Source organism: Phallusia mammillata, chromosome 7 (genome assembly GCF_965637545.1).
Source record: "Phallusia mammillata chromosome 7, kaPhaMamm4.hap1.1, whole genome shotgun sequence".
Lineage (NCBI taxonomy): Eukaryota > Metazoa > Chordata > Ascidiacea > Phlebobranchia > Ascidiidae > Phallusia > Phallusia mammillata.
Window position 1 is genome coordinate 20,975,970 of NC_137258.1, and position 16,776 is coordinate 20,992,745.

The following is a 16,776-nucleotide window of genomic DNA, read 5'->3' on the forward strand; positions in this document are numbered from 1 at the left end:
GTGCATTAAGCGACATGAAGCTTCGTCAAGTGTAATAGTGGTGCATCAAGCAGTAAAAGAATGCACCGAGCGATCCTGTATATTTTTGATGCACCCGTTGACAGGCCAAAAAATGGCCCCCAAGACATGCATCTTTGTAAACGGTGTATGAAAAAGCACAGGAGAGATAAGCCAGAGGGCAAAAAGTGGCTTAACCGTCACAGATTGGAAAGCAATTTACATTACAATCAACCCCTGCGTCAAACACTAAGACACAAAAAAAGAGTTAAACAAACTTCAGAAACATTGAAGCAAAAACATAAAAGAGGGTTTTTCCAAGGGGAATTTTCCCTTTAACTTTGGCCGCAAGGTGTCAGTCTTTAATTTGTCCAAGCAAAAAACTTTCTGCCATAAACAATTTAAACTAAAACAGAAATAAGTGCGTGCAAGTGGAAAATATGTGAGATAAGCAATAAAGCGTTATGGAAGATTGCAAAATGCATTTTAAACAACATGAATAAAAAACTCTGCAATCGAAAATTCGAAACCAAAGGTAACGTCAATCATGTAGTCGTTGTTGCATGACGGTTTGACCTATTTTTAATTTAAAGGACAAAAAATTATGAAATCCTAAATCGGACTTTAAAGAACTAAACTTGCCAAATCTCTAAAGATAAGTTATCACCTGCAGTTTGTATTTTTGTACCCAAGTCAAACAAACAAACAAACATTTGTTTTTCAGAAGATTGAAAATTTTGTTTGTATACTTTAAAATTGTTATTATTATTTGATCATGACCGGAATTCAATGTTGTCCACATATTGTGTCGTTTAAAGAAGCACACGGTCTTGAACCGTTTAAAATTACACAGAAATGGCTTGTGCATTGCAGTACACCTGAAGCAAGACAGGTAAACAAATATATTTCACAAGAAATAATTGCAATATGCCTCATTTATTTCATTGTTTTTTTGGTTATGTCATATTTTTGTGCATGTAAATGTAGGCGAAAATAGTTTAACTTAAACATAATAGATTATTTCGCAAAATTGTATTTATAAACCGTAAATAAATTTAAACTGTTGGACCAAAAATTACAAAAATTTGTTAAACATACAGTTATTTGTTATATTTCCTGTTTATAATTAGCAGGAGGAGTTAAATGTAACATGTCCAAACTGCCATCAAGGTGGCTGTATTTTTGCACTTTACTACTATTTCTTTGAATTGGTTTGTGGAAACTTGAATTTGTGCATACTCTTTTGGAGCAACATTTAAAAAGTTTATCTGGCAGTGATAATGTGACATGGTTTTAATTATTAATGTCAAACTCGTTTTGCTAATTAATGTCAAACTCGTTTTGCAGGTACGAGCAAGGTCATGCACCTGCAAAGTTTGCAATTCATATTCTGGACGATTACACACATGTTTGCATTGTATATACTTTGGTTGCTATGAAAGGTAAGAAATTGATTTGTGCTACAATTACCACAACTCCAGTCTGCAGCATATGGCAGCTGCACATGCGATTAAAAAATGTGCGCCTATTTTGAGGGGGTTGTACCTAAAAGTTTTGCACCAAAGGCATTTAATTGTCCTGCCTTGACCTCTTTTGCCAGCTGAAATTGGTTTTGCACACTGACTTATGTTCTGCAGATTTTACCTTTTAACACAGGGGTTCTTAACCAGGGGTACGAAGCACCAAAGCAGGGGGTACGACATGCAGGGTGAAATTACATGCTATTTAGGCATATTTGTAAAGAATGAGTAACAAGTTACTTTGTTATATACAGTATCCAGAACGGGTTAGTTTTGTACTACTTACAATACTGTTTTCATGCATGCATTCAACACCCAAGTTATAAATACACTGAGTTTAATTGTTACAATTTTATTTACGTCCGTCGGCCATTTTAGACAGGGGGTACGAGAAAATTTTATGAAAGCTCAAAGGGTACGAGCGCAAAAAAGGTTAAGAAACACTGTTTTAACATGAAACTACAAATTTAGCAACTGACACTTATAGAAAGGAAGTGATAATTTTGTGCAAAAACTATAGTTCAAAAAACTTGAAACTTCGATAATTATAAAATGTGATATGTGTTTCAGTTTGAATATTTTGTTTAGGCATCACATTCATCAACATGCACAAGATACCAATCATTACTTGGCAATGGATCTCAGTTACGGCCAAACATATTGCTTTCACTGTCAGGATTACATCTATGACAAACAAGTTGAACAAATTGCACAGGTATTTCTTGTGGATTAACAAGTGCATGTGTCCACAACCCTGAAATTAAAATAAATAATAAATTTTGTTTAATATCCAAAAATTTGAATATTTTTGTTGCTTTAGTACAGGGGTGGGCAACCTGCGGCCCATTGATTAAAGTTGTGCGGCCCGCAGAGACACTTGGATTTCAAAAGTACTGGCAAACGAGTCTAATTATTACATATTTTTGAGCAGATTAGTGTGCCCGGTGCTATTTTTCTGTGACCTGACAATATGCTGTAAGGATCAAATGCGAATTTTACTTGTGGCAAGGCATTTTTGGTATGCAACGAAGTAAAATCACCTTGTGTTATATAAAGGTGCAGCCCGCGATCTAATCATCGGAATCGTATTTGGCCCCACAGTGACAAAGGTTGCCCACCCCTGCCACAGTACCAAACGTTTCATGAGTTTTTTGTGTAATGCTTACCACATAAATATTGGGTAGTTAGCATCAAAATTGAATCATTACTTTATACTTACAAATGTTTAACTGCTTAAATACAACTTGGTTAAGTTACCTAATGGTTAGTGTTGACATGGGATAAGAACCCACAAGCATAGGCGCCCAGTAGGCGGGGTGGCGCCGCCACCTTGGGTTTGTAAAGCACCGTGGCGGCCACCGTGGGAATTTTGGTTAGTTTATAGCGGTATCGTACGAAACATCATAAAATCGGAAGAATATTAGCAACAATTTTGCCTTTTAACAAGCGTGCTGGCGATTCAGCCACAAAATGTGGTTTAAAACTACAACTTGTTGTGGTCAGTGACTTGTTTATGAAGTCAAACACATAATTGTCTGCCAGTGAATGTTATGCCATTGTTGTGTACAATGCAAATGTGTTGTAATAAGTTGTTATCTAAGGTGATATAAAGCAGCAACAACTTGACGGAACATTTTTTAAACGTTGCTAAAACAATGATAAACGCTACAGCAACGTTGCAATTGCCAGCTAAATATTATTTCAAACGTTTTGTTTTTTGTTGCACGCATTATGGTGTCATACAAAGTGCATTTTGGTAAAACTCGGCGCCTATGCCCACAAGTATATGAGTGGATGACAGTTCTGTGCTATTATGACAAACTGTACATAATTAGGAAACCACAAAGAAATAAATCAATATTTTTTTGTAGCATGAATGGAGAAAGGTGTGCAAGTTTAATGGATGGAGCGAAACACTTTTGAGCACTTTGCCCTATTGGGAACCTACAGGTAATTATGAGTCTATTTTTATATTGTTCAAACATGAAATTGTAAAATAGGTACATTTTCTAAAGTACATTCCCTAGTTGATGTATGGCAAAACATTTGTAACATTTGCTTTATGTGTTTACTTTGCATTTTTTCGCTCCCAAATATTTTTTTACATTTAACTCTTGAAGTTGCAGCAATAACTTATATGTCATTTACAATTACTGTATATGGTATATGGGATTTCAGCCTCATTACCCTGATGATTAGTTGATTACCTAAAATATGTTAAAATGTCTTCTATTTTTTCCCCTTCAACTGATTAATTGATTTTCAAGCACCGTGCACACAGCAGTGCTAGTATACACATGACCAAATAATTTGTTTGCTGATTGAAATGAAACTGAATTTATGTTTGCTTTATCATACTACAATGTGTGATGTTATTTTACTTTATATTTCCTGTTACTCTACTGATATAAACAGTTTTATTGTAAATTATGTACTTTCCTTCATAAAAAAGGTTGGTTTCAGCTATGTATTTAAATAAGTTAACAATGAAACTAAATCATCATGAAAATGGCATATTATGACAAAGTTACTTGGCCATTGTGTGCCAGGTTGTTCTGTGGACTATGCCCAGTTGTGGCATTGAACAGAATAGGTGAGGCATGGCTTTTTAGCCTGTTGCTTTTTACTGCTGTTAGATGGCTACACCAGCCAATCCAGCCAACGTCTTGTCACCAGCTGCACTGATGAGACCTTATTGTTCGAAATGGTGTGCACTGTCTGCAGCTTGTGACAAAATCTTTTGACAAAACTTTAGTGAATCATAAGATAAATTGTCACAAAAAGTGTTATATTTTTAGATGTTTCGATCTGACTACTTTAAAATAGGCTTGAATAAAAAAAATACTCAGTCACAGGCAATCACATAGAAATGAGTGTAAATATTAATTTGTTTCAGGTGTAGAATTGGAATCATTGCGGTTAAACCCAAAACGAAGAAAGATTGCAGCTGATAGCTATGTTGGTTTGAGGGGATTAGTCAATTTGGGAAACACCTGCTTCATGAACTGTATTTTGCAAGTATGTGATCTTGGCTTGCTTTTTTCCACTAAATCACAATTCATGATCATTTGTTTTACACCAGATTGAAAACTTTAAATCCAATGACATCCATCAGTTTTTATGTATAGATTTATTACATATTTCACATAAGTAATAAGCATCATCAGTATCTAAAAACAACAAACAGCGCTAAAGAATTGCAGATAATATACTACACAAATTTGTTTCATATGATATAAGTGCTATTTGTCCAAACAAGGTTTTCAATTCTAGGCATTTGTCCACACCCCAATGTTGAGGGATTACTTTCTTGCAGAACGACATGAATGTGAAAAAGATCAGTGCCTCGTATGTGAAATGACCACTTTGTTTCAGGTAAAACAACAAAGGTTTACAATAGTCTTTTTTAATAGTCACAATATGGACATGCTCCAAAACCAATTTGTTAAAACTAAACTAATTTTGTAAAAGCATCCCGCCAGCAAATGATAAGCTGCAGACAATGCACACTGTTTTAATCAAGAATAGGTGAGGCCTGGCTTTACAGCCTGTTACACCCAACAAACTGGAGTGCTTTTGGGTGGCTATACTAGCCAATACTGCTTATCTCTCGTCTCCAGCTGAACTGATGAGACCTTATAGGTTGAAACAATGTGCACTCTCTGCGGCTTAGCACTAATTTTGCTCAGTAAAAAAATATAGCAACACAGTAGCAGTGAGGCAGATACCAGTACACCACACTGGAAATAGCTACTTTGCTTGGGACATTGTTGGGTCTGAAAAAATGGAAGCTGCAATTAGTGATAAATCAACTATGGCTTTATTGTTAAGTTTAGGATGGCAGAAACAGTTGCCATAATAACCTTCTGTTGTTGTGAAAACCTCTATTGGCTTAAACACAAAGGCAGTTAAATATATTGGCATTGTGGCTGCAGCACATTTAGTCCCTCATCCGCCTCTTCACCTTTGTGCTCCATAGGGTTTTAATATTGTGTAGCTATTTACAATGTAGTGACCATTTTAGTGCAATAGTGTTGCTACATTTTTCTTTTACCAAGCAAAAACTCGACTTATCCATCCATACTTCCATTTTCCTGTGACCCATGTGAAAAATTTCTACATGATGCAGACTATGTAAAATTTTAGTTATAATTGTGAATGTAGAAGTTCTATGCTGGTGAGAGGACGGCATATGTTCCGTTCCGACTGCTTCACTTAGTGTGGACAAATGCACGTCACCTAGCTGGATATGAACAACAAGATGCACATGAGTTTCTTATTGCTGCCCTTGATCTTTTGCATCAACATCTCAGTGCAAGGTAAAGTGGGATTGTGTATGCTGCAGGTATTACTAGTAAGTTTGTAGGGTTTTTGACAGTATTTTGAATGGTCAAATAAGGCTTTTTTAATGGTGCATAAAACTCATGCTTACAAAATAAATATCTTTTTTGCAAGGGATCGATTTTTATGTTTGATAAAGAGTACTTTTGTGACACCAACACAAATTATGTTTGTTGTGTGAATCCATTTTAATGGTTTAAAAGTTCTGTTTTAACCATATGACAACAAATTAATTGGCCGAAAACTAACAAAGTTACAGTATTATTGGGATATTTGTACATGAAACTGCAAAAAAACTTCAAAAAACAATGCCCGGTTATTAAGAGTCAATTAGTTAAATCGAGTAATTGACTTTGTCATTGAAATGCTCAATAAAGCAGAGCAGTATTTTTGAACTAGTATACAAAAATGGAAGGTGGTATATTGTTGATGAAAAACCAAGCAACAAATATATGATGGCAAGTAGTAGGTGTTGGATTAAAATTTGTCCCCAGCTGAATTTAAAAGTTGTTCTTTTATTTATGCCTCACTGAGTTTGATGCATGACTGATTTTGCCATGTGTGCAATTAGAAGACGGACTGGAGATTGTGGGTTCATGTTGTATATCAGATTGATGATTCACTGGCGTGTTATGTGTTGCTTGCACACGACAAACATGAGCTTTAATAAAGATAGGCCAAAACTGCAAATGTTCTGTTTGGTCGAACACCGACCATCTCACGTTAACGCTTGGTGCACTGTGACGTCACAAACATTCCCAATTCCACGCTAGTTTTGTAGCTTTTCAAGGTTTCTTGTGTCACCAGCGGCGTATTACGCTGTACAAGCCTCAGGAGTAGGCGCTTTTCCACCATCTAACGCAGTGGTTCCCAACTTTTTTTGTCACATTCCTCCCTCTGCCCATTTTCGAACTATTCATTCCTCCCCATAAGGACGAAAAACAAATATAACACAAAAAATTATAGCAATTTGAAATAGACTTTATAATTAGGGATGTCCATTTTAGAATCCTTTACAAATATTCTGTAACATTTTCAATGTCTTTTTTTACAGTTTTTATAAATACCTCCCCTGAAATCATTAAATTCCTCCCTAGGGGGGAAATCCTCCCCGGTTGGGTACCGCTGGTCTAACGCTTTAAAAAAACAGCCATTTTTGCTGTTATACCCTTTCCAACACTAGTTTCGTATGTTAGCAAGGCATCAAAATGCAAATTTAATGTTGACCGAATGGTCTGGCGCGCCTGACCCACATACAGACATAAAAAAATACCTTGATCGGGATTCGTCCCCGGGAGTGTCCTGGGTTCGAACCCCGTGAAAAAGAAAAAAATGCTCAGGTCAGTTTGTACAACTGCTTGGAGTACCGAGCATCAAAAAAGCGATGGTCGGGTACTGGCGCGGCTCGGCTCGGCCCATTCCTAGTAAATATAGCACAGCTGACTCCAATTAGGTAACCATTGTACAACAAAACTCTTACAGCAGTGACATGGTAAACAACAACAACAATAACAAAATCATCACCGGCCGACCATCTACGAGTTCCACTGAGAATTCCATCAGCCGTGAAGATGTAAACGGTGTGGATGATGATAGCAATGGCAGCAGTGGAAACCCTTGTGGCTGTATTATTGACCAAATCTTCACTGGTGGCTGGCAGTCGGATGTCACATGCCAAAGGTGCAGTGGCGTATCGACCACCATTGACCCCTTCTGGGATATTTCGCTAGATTTGCCAGGTATGTTACCCAATTTGATGAATATGTTTTAGACTGTACAAAAAAGGGAAAAAAAGTGTAAGGTTCTCTTTACTAGCTTTCAAGCAATTTGTTGCGGAAATACTCAAATAAAGATGAATCGTAGTAGGCCTATACAAGGCGTTTTGCGAATTTAACTATAGTCTAACAGGCATTACCACATGGTAAAGCATAGGATAGACAAATGTAACCTGTGGTGGAATTCGAACGCATACGTCACAGAATTCTAAAAAGGAACTGCGGTATAATAGGACAGCAAAAAATAAAAATAAATGCTCCAGCCCATTTCATTCTCTTCATTATACACACACACAAACATCTGTAACTTATTGGGTATTGTTCATCTTAACTGATATGGTCAAATCTGGCGATCCCCTACAGTACTTTCTAGTTTCTACGGGTTCACTACTGAGCCTTTGTAGCTCAGTTGGTAGAAAGCGAGCCCCGGAGAGACTCTTGTCGCGGGTTCGAATCCCACCGCAGGCTAGATTTTTCTACCCTACGCCTTGCCACGTGGTGGCCGCTTTGTGGCCGACTGATTCGTTATTACACCATTAATAGGACTTGCGTACTGTGTTTTACTGGGCTTTGCTTATTGTTATATTCCCAACAGGTTCAATGTCAAGTCCCTGGCATTGTATGTCACCTACTCAGACCGCAGCACCTGGTTTAGCGCCAACTATCGGCACCGTAAATGTTACATCAGAACAACGGCCTATGTCTCTCAAGGACTGTTTAAACAGGTGCACAGTATATGCGAAAATGTCAGCCAACCAATTTGTGTTTAAAGTTGCTTTAGGACTAACTGATATTTTTCTTATCACGTGACGCAGATTCACTCGTCCGGAACACCTTGGCAGCGCGGCTAAAATCAAGTGCAGTCGTTGCCATAGTTACCAGGAATCAACCAAGCAGTTGACCTTGAATAAGTTACCCATAGTGCTATGTTTTCATTTGAAGCGATTTGAACACACAAATAAGGTGAGCTTGTACTATTAAAAGTTGCGGAGTTTTGTTGAAGTTAAAAGTTTCTAATTTCGTTACTAAAGCAGTTATTACCAGGGAGTCCGAACCGCTTGTGGGTTCAGGTCCGGTTGGGGTTAACTTTGTTTTGTTTTTAGGGGTTCGAGTTTTTTTCAGGTTTTAAAAAATGTAGTTCGGGTTCGGGTTTTGTTCCGGTTTGAGCAAATTACCCGGTCCGAACCGTTTGGCGGCTTTTAAACCGGTTTAAATCCCCATTCTTATAGTTTAAATTCTACCCATTATCTACTTGGCCTTTTCATACTCTAGTAATTTTGTGGGACACTTTTAAATTCTTTTATGACACCTTCTATGGAAAATATACTAGACAACTGCAGGTTTCAGATTTTAGCTATTAATAAAAAAAACTATTAATACATCAAATTGATACTGACGTCACAGCACACTTGGCAGACCCGGCGTTAACGCAATGTATGGTTTTTGAATTTACTTTAACCAAAATGGCAACTTTTACCAATTTTTTGCAGTCTCGACGAAAAATTGCTACTTACATCTCGTTTCCAATGGATCTTGACATGAGCCCATTCATGGCTTCCAGAAGAAGCGTAAATACAAGAGATGAAAATACTGTTGACGACGCACTGAAAGAAAACAAGTAAGTACCTAGTGGTGGCGCATTTTTTACCTTTTTAACACTAGATGGTATCGTGAGCAACGTTTTTCATCTCATGGCAATTCTATAAGTCTAAAGCAGAGTTGTACTTCGGGTCGATTTTGGGTTTAATTTTAAATTAGTTTGACTTGATTTAAACCTTAACTTGCACTAGGCTTTAATTGTGCCCTACATTCACTAAATTAGCTTTGCCTTTTTTGGAACGTGTCTGGGCCTGCTTACAACTCTCGTCTGGGGAATCTATAAACAAAGAACTTAAAAATCACGAAACGTTTATAAAATATTTTAACATGATTTAGTTTAGACCAGTTTGGTGGCATTGGACGAAGCAGGTGTTAAATTTGGTCGTTGTCTCTATTGCTTTTGATATAAAAGTTAAAAACCAAGAAATGAGCTAATTGCTCAGGTACTACCTGGTGGGCTGTTATTGAAAACAGCCGTGTTTCCACTAATAAAAGTTGAACGATTTTCGATCTGTAATGGGATGGTATTTGTCAATGCTGTCCCTAAATTTCAATGTTAGTCACAAATCACAACAAAGCCACTAAAATAATAAACAACAACTAAAGGCTTATACCAACATCACTTATAGACAGAATATTGCAGAGATTGCAAACATAATACGAATATCCAGGGATTATATAACACATTTATAAAATATAGCCGATACTTGTGGCAGCTTTGCAGTACGGCGCTTATTAGAATGCCGTTTCAGCATTATTGTTTTTACTGTTCGGGGTTCTGGATGACTTTCACCAGTGTTTTTTTAAGGTGTTCCGAAACGGTCCCCCAAATTTCTCCAGCGGTTTCCCAAAATTCCCGTTTAAGCAAATATGGCTATTTTTTGGTATTTAAATGAAACACTTGCGGTCTCTTAAAACTACTTAGCGGTCACCCAAACCAAACCTTAAAAAAAACCTGACTTTCACCATTGGGTGTATCCTTATTTTTCATGGTGCAACTGGTTCATTCGAAACAACACGCTGTTGTTATTGTTGTAGATTTGCAACTATTGGTTTCCTGTGGCATCTTAAATAGCCACAGGGCGTTTTCTGTTTTCGAATCTGTACCACTAAACCACTTGTGGATTTGACGTGAAGTTATTTAAACTTGAGTAAGCCGCGATATGGTAGCGGAACACTTTAACCAGGTGTTTGCATATGTTTATTTCAGTCTCAAAATGTAGCTGCAATGTTTGTTTTAGATTAACCAATTGCTCTACGTAGCCTAAAATTCCTCTTTTTCTTTATATTACACTAATTTCCTCAATTTTCCTCAACAGTCACAGTACGCCAGGGCCATTGAAGGCGCTATACCGAATGAATTTATGTTCTTCTTAAAATTTTCCTCAACAGTTAAGATTTTTTTTAAGTAACAGAAATACAAAAATGGATATTTAAACTCTTGTACATAATCTAAAAAAATGAGTAAATTAACTGGTTGCCGCGTTTTCGGGCCCCTAACGTATCAATGTGGGACTGTTTTTGCCTGTTGTTTTGTGTTATAAAGGCCACCTTATGCGATGAGCAGATATCCGTCTGTTTGACTACTTTGTCGCTGCATAGGGCGACTCAAAATCGGATGTCGATAATAGAGACACAGATTGCAGAGGAATATATATGTATATGCTTCCCTATAGTTGTTTGTGCAAATCAGGTTACTGCGCTAACAGCAGGGTATTTTGTATGAATAAAAGGGCCAGACTTTAGTCGCATGAAAAACAATGCAAATATGCAGTAATGTTTACAAATAATGACGAACACGTGTATAAAATATTGAATTTTCTTATGAATAACATTCACCAGGAGTATTTACCGGACAAATACAAATTGGCCTAACATATTCTGCGTTTTGACCGAATTCTCGTTTTCAGTATTCACTAATCAAAATTTGTAAAAAGTAAAAATATGCGTTTGCTGTGCTTAAAAAAATAACAAAATAGATGCGTACATTATAATCAAAACCAATTTGTTGTGTATTTATCAAAACGCATGTTAAAAAGGCCTTTGTTTATGTACACATACAGCACAGCAGTACATACTATGCACATAGCTGATCTGGTAAACATATTTATTGCAACGCATAAAGTGGATTTGACTCGGCGGGGAGGCATGTCTGACATTTTGCTCTGTGACGCAAGGGATTTTCGCAACACTCTTATTTGCATACTGTGCCGTCTTGACAGCCTTAATCGTTATGGCATGTCGATTTGCATGAAGATAAATTTAGTAACGGATTGTATTTGGACGACTTCTCTAAAATCGTTACGGTTAATATTTCTCGATGGTTTTTCGTAACAAAGTCCTTTTCCTAATTTTTCATAATTTTCCAAGTATATTTAGTTGAGAACTAACAAATTTGATTGTTTACAATTACGTTTCAGTTAATAAAAAAAGAATTTTAAGAAAGTATGTGATTAAAAAACACTTCCTTAAGAAATGTGGCAAAAATAATAGTTGTTGAAATTTACCAAAAGTCTTCTACTTTAAACAGTAAAATATTTGATATAGTTGAGACAAAGATTAGCGCAGCAGGCAGCACAAAAAGTAAATTTAGCACAATAAGTAAACGAATGTATTTATGGGAAGAAATGCCCTATATGACAATTAAATCAAAAAACATAGCTCTTATGTGAACAGTGAATTCTAAAAATAAATAATCAATAATTTCACGAACAATTATTTCAAATCATCGGTATGGTCGTGTCATTTTAAAATTGTGACCTAGATGTGTTTTCAACAACATTTTTTCAACATATAGGCTATGGTTGTCAAAAACTAACAGTTATGTATTATGCTAAACCCGTCAAAATTTGGAACACTGTGTTTTTATGGGTCCCCTTCCCTGAAGGGGACACATATTGTTTTTGTCCGTATTTTTTTTTTCTTTTTTCTGTCTAACGCTGGTTTGTAACGCTCGTTTGGTCAAGAAAGAGTGCTTCAAATTTATTCAAATTTGGACATATGTTAGATATTAATCCAAACTTGGTCCACCTGAAGTTTGACCCCAAATTACCCAGCGGTTCACCCACAGGCCCCCGAAACGTAAAAATTTTAACGCTGGTTTGTAACGCTCGTTTAGTGAAGAAAGCGTGCTTCAAATTTATTGAAGTTTGGACACATGTTAGAAATTAATCCAAACTTGGTCCACCAGAAGTTTGACCCCAAGTTACCCAGCGGTTCACCCACAGGCCCCCGAAACGTAAAATTTTTAACGCTGGTTTGTAACGCTCGTTTAGTAAAGAAAGAGTGCTTCAAATTTATTCAAATTTGGACATATGTTTAATATTAATCTGAACTTGGTCCACCTGAAGTTTGACCCCGAATGACCCAGCGACACACGCTCGTTTGGTCAAGAAAGACACTGTAGGCAGAAGTCCCAAGAGAGTACGTTTACGAATAATAGGGCAGAGCGGGAAGGCTCAGCTTGACGTCGGACAGACGTTTTACGAGACGTCGTTTCGGTGATTAGAAATCAGCTGTTTTGCACAGCAATGCTATGTCGTTTTATTAAGTTATCACTCACATTTTCAGTTTCGGCAAAGGTTTCACACTTATGACGCGATTTAAACCTAATAAGCGTGCTTCGGTTTTGTATAATGTCAAGCAAAACTTTGTTAAACAAACTAAATATAAAAAAATAAACTTGACTTTTTTACAAGATAAAAGTTTTTTTAAATGCTCGTTGTCAGGTTGGCCGCTGCATGACCACGGGTTACTTAAGGTCAATTAGTAGGTATTACTAACACAGTTCAGAACTTTCTTTCGTCATAACGTAGCGTTTTTTTTTTTTGAATCAAATACCCAAGGCATGTATAAATTAGGTCAAACGGTGTTGTTGAACACCAAGGACGGCGTGCTATTGAAAACGGTGTCAAAAGGTCAAACAGTCGTTTGGTGTGTGCATCCTAAAAGGTTACTACATGTCAATGGTACTCGTTTTGCGAAACAAAGTTAAATGAAAAACTCGTTTTACGAAACAAAGTTAAGCAAGAGATTAAATTGAAAGTATTTGTTTCGTTCTTTTTTAATGTTTTTGTAATTATACGACAATAATAGTGCAAAAAAATAAAACAAAATTTTTCATTGTTGGGTTAATGCTTTCTAAAAATTTGTTTTAAGAATTTAAAAATCACCGCAACATTAGTTTACCGTAAATCCGCACAAACACGCGTGTGGGGACCCATTAGTTTTTGTTTACAAAAACAATCATATGTGTAGATCAAATGATGTGTATAGTAAATTGGTAAATATCGTATAGAATATATAAAATGGAAGTATATCAGAAAGCCACCATTCTAGTTTTAACTTTGAACTCGTGTACAGTCTCACAATTTGACACGCATTGGTTTTCGAAAGTTTTAAGCCAATAGCTTTTGAAGACCCAAACTTACATTGCTATGTTGTAGACACAGCTAAACGGTGAAAAGTTTAAGGTCAAGTTAATGATGAAATAACGGCCCAAATAGACGTAAAAGGCGACATGCTTTGTTGTTCAAACGTTTCAAAGCATGTCGCTTTTTACGTCTATTCGGGATATTTTTTTTCAATTGTTGTTGCGTATTGAATGGTTATTACATCATCATATTGCATTACCGTGTCAAAGCGTCATAGTCCCCAATGGGCCTACGCAAAGCAGTTTGGAAACCCCTGATTATCACACTTGTATGATAATTGACATCACTCAACTCACTTGACTATATTCAATCCCTGTTGGTTTATGAGAACAGCTCAATATTATGTAGGCACTCAGACTATCGCTAGAACCTTGTACACACAAATGTAATTTGAGCCTTTTGTTTCCCGTCGCACAAACCAGCGTCAGACTCTTATAAGTATTGTTTTTAGCCGGTTCAAACAGTGTGTGGTGATATATATAACTCGTGCTCATAGCGTGTTGAAACCGGATCAGACTTTAAACTGGCCTTTCCTCGGGAATATTACTCCTGTTGTGGTAACGCTGACGCGTCATATGATGTCGAAACAATGTGTTTTCGACGCGTTTTCTACGTCATGTTGATTGCAACGTATGGTTGACAGTTGTTCCTCTTTGGTTTGTTGATTATGAAACCAGCGCAGTAAACACGTTGCTGACGTAAGCGCAGAAGTTCATTAACCTGCCTGTTGTCACGTACACATTTCAGGAAAAACTGATTTTGACTTTGTGTGAAGTTCAGGGTGTTACAAAAATCCGTTTTTGATTTTGGTCGCTATAATGCTTGTAGTTTCAAAAACGGTTGGGTCAGCATAACCACATATGTTATTCCGTTTTCATGGTGCACTTGTTTCCTAAACTTTCATGTGACTGTGTTTGCGTAATGGTTTTTCGCAATATTACATGCTCATCGATCTAATGTAAGTTAAAGTGACATAACATAAAAAGACACGTTCATCCCCGTGTGCAGAGCAGCTATTCTTAGACTGGGACTTTTCATGTGATTATAAATATTCACAGTATAATGACAAACTCATATGATATATTACCTGGCTGTGAAAGTACCTGTGTTTTTTTACTTAAAATGGTCTCAACGTTAAGAACCACAGACAGTCCATTCGATTGTATATGGGACTGTTTTTGAATCTTAAGACTTATATTCCACATTGCGAATTCGTTCATGATTAAAATGTTTGTGTAAAGTGTGTCTTAATTTGCGACATTTTGATTTTTAAAACCATGTGTTTTTGCTTTTTAGGTAAATGTTGAGCGCTAAAACAATGGTTGACATTTTTTTATGTAAGTTATGATACTGACCGTGAAATAAAGCTTTTTGTCTTTCTAGACCTATTCATAACCAGTTATATACCATCAAGGTACTGCAGCAAATATTGCACATGATTTTCTAATCAAACTAAACTCGAAATTCTGTTTTTGTCTGAAGGTATTCGTTGTTTGCGGTGGTGAACCACTTGGGATCACTGCAAAGCGGCCATTACTCGGTTTTTGTTCGTCAACACAGAGATCAGTGGTTTCAATGCAACGATGCAACCATATTGAAAGCTACCATTCCGGATGTAATGCAATCGGAAGCCTATCTGCTTTTCTATCACAAGCAATACATTGATTACGATTAAATTTAAGGACTACCTGTCTGGCTGCTGTTGTTGTTGTTGTTTACTTTAATTTAGGTTCAACCTAGCTTGTTTATTGTTACAAGCAAAGTATAAACGACTTTTGGAATCTACTTTGTAAGCGTGAGTGTTTTGTTGACCCCAATATTCCAAAGTTCATTTTGGACGGCAAGCTTCTTGGCAACGCCGGATGATTCTCAAAGCGTTTTTTGGAGTTGTTTGCTTATCAAGAAGCTTACTTTATGGATGCAAAGTTTTTCTGTAAGGACATCGATTCGTTGGAACAGATTGGGCTAAAGTTTTTTAATTTGAAATAAATATAAAACGTGTAGGTTTTGTGCTTGTTGTTTCTTGAATAGCGAAAGCACATCGTCTAAATACTCAATAAAACATCTCTACATTAATACCCACGCAATTTAGTTGGCTATGTACCCATATATTGTTTCCAACTAGGCCATGTATCCATATTATGTTGCTGTAAAAAGTGCAGCCGAAATTCAGAAATGGAAATGCCTATATTAAAACAAATTTTCGAAGGAACCAATTTGTCTGCAGTGCGTACAGATTGAAGTTATTTTACACATAGGCTACAGTACCGCGGTAAGCAAAGTATCTAAATTTGGCATGTTTAGACTTTTAAGACTGAACACGGTAATGTGTTTTTGAGTTGTAACGTAAATAGGAAAAAAACTGTTTTATTTGGGTGTGTTGTAGTTTATTCAGCTACCAATTTTCCAATCTGCAATTTTCTCCAATATTACTTCATTAAAGTTCAAAACGTTTGGAATGTTGCACCAACAATTGGTATTTTGTTTTACCCCGTTGGTCCTACTTTCTTTTTAACTGCACTTTTTCTTTGAATAAAAAGTGTCCTGCTTAATTTTGTGTCACTGTGCTGTCACGTGAGTTCCAAATGACAGCCAACGCAAACGAAATTACATCGCTGATCATTGTAAACAGAAAACTTTATGACGAAGGTAGAAATATTTATTTTGTCGGCATGTGATCAAACAAGGTCTACGTAGCCTATGCCCATTTTATTCCTTTTTTCAAAAACTTTTTGGTGTATGGTCTCAAACAAGAAAACAACAAACCAAATTGTTACAATCAAACATATTGATAACAGGTGGGTTAGCCTACTTTAGTTGTTTACAAACACGCATAAGGAAACTAGAAATATAAATGGGAAACAGCAGTACTATTTTTCAGACATTTTGCGTTGACACACTTAATTAGTCTTACTTTTCTTCAAGAATGACAAAAACGGCAATATGCGTAGTTTTTTACATTCTGCTTTTATAATGTGAAAAAGTTTGTTGCAAAAAAAGCAGTCGCCTTGAAATGTCTTCCACGGAAGGCAAATGGTGACGTGGAACTTTAAATCGAGATATAATTGCTTGGGCAGGCTGCAAAACATATCCCGAGGGACAATTTTGCTT

At 36.5% G+C, this 16,776-nt stretch overlaps 1 protein-coding gene across 1 annotated transcript; it reads left to right on the forward strand.

Annotated features, from left to right (window-relative positions):
* Positions 1-721: 721 nt before the first annotated feature.
* Positions 722-16,217, forward strand: LOC145237860 (ubiquitin carboxyl-terminal hydrolase 22-like). Its single transcript, XM_080100851.1, has 12 exons — positions 722-889; positions 1,345-1,439; positions 2,106-2,232; positions 3,389-3,467; positions 4,414-4,535; positions 4,791-4,892; positions 5,682-5,836; positions 7,341-7,597; positions 8,229-8,358; positions 8,449-8,596; positions 9,124-9,251; positions 15,148-16,217. The coding sequence occupies exons 1-12, from the start codon at positions 773-775 to the stop codon at positions 15,338-15,340; spliced, it is 1,653 nt and encodes a 550-aa protein (XP_079956977.1). The 5' UTR covers positions 722-772; the 3' UTR covers positions 15,341-16,217.
* The last annotated feature ends 559 nt before the right edge of the window (positions 16,218-16,776 follow it).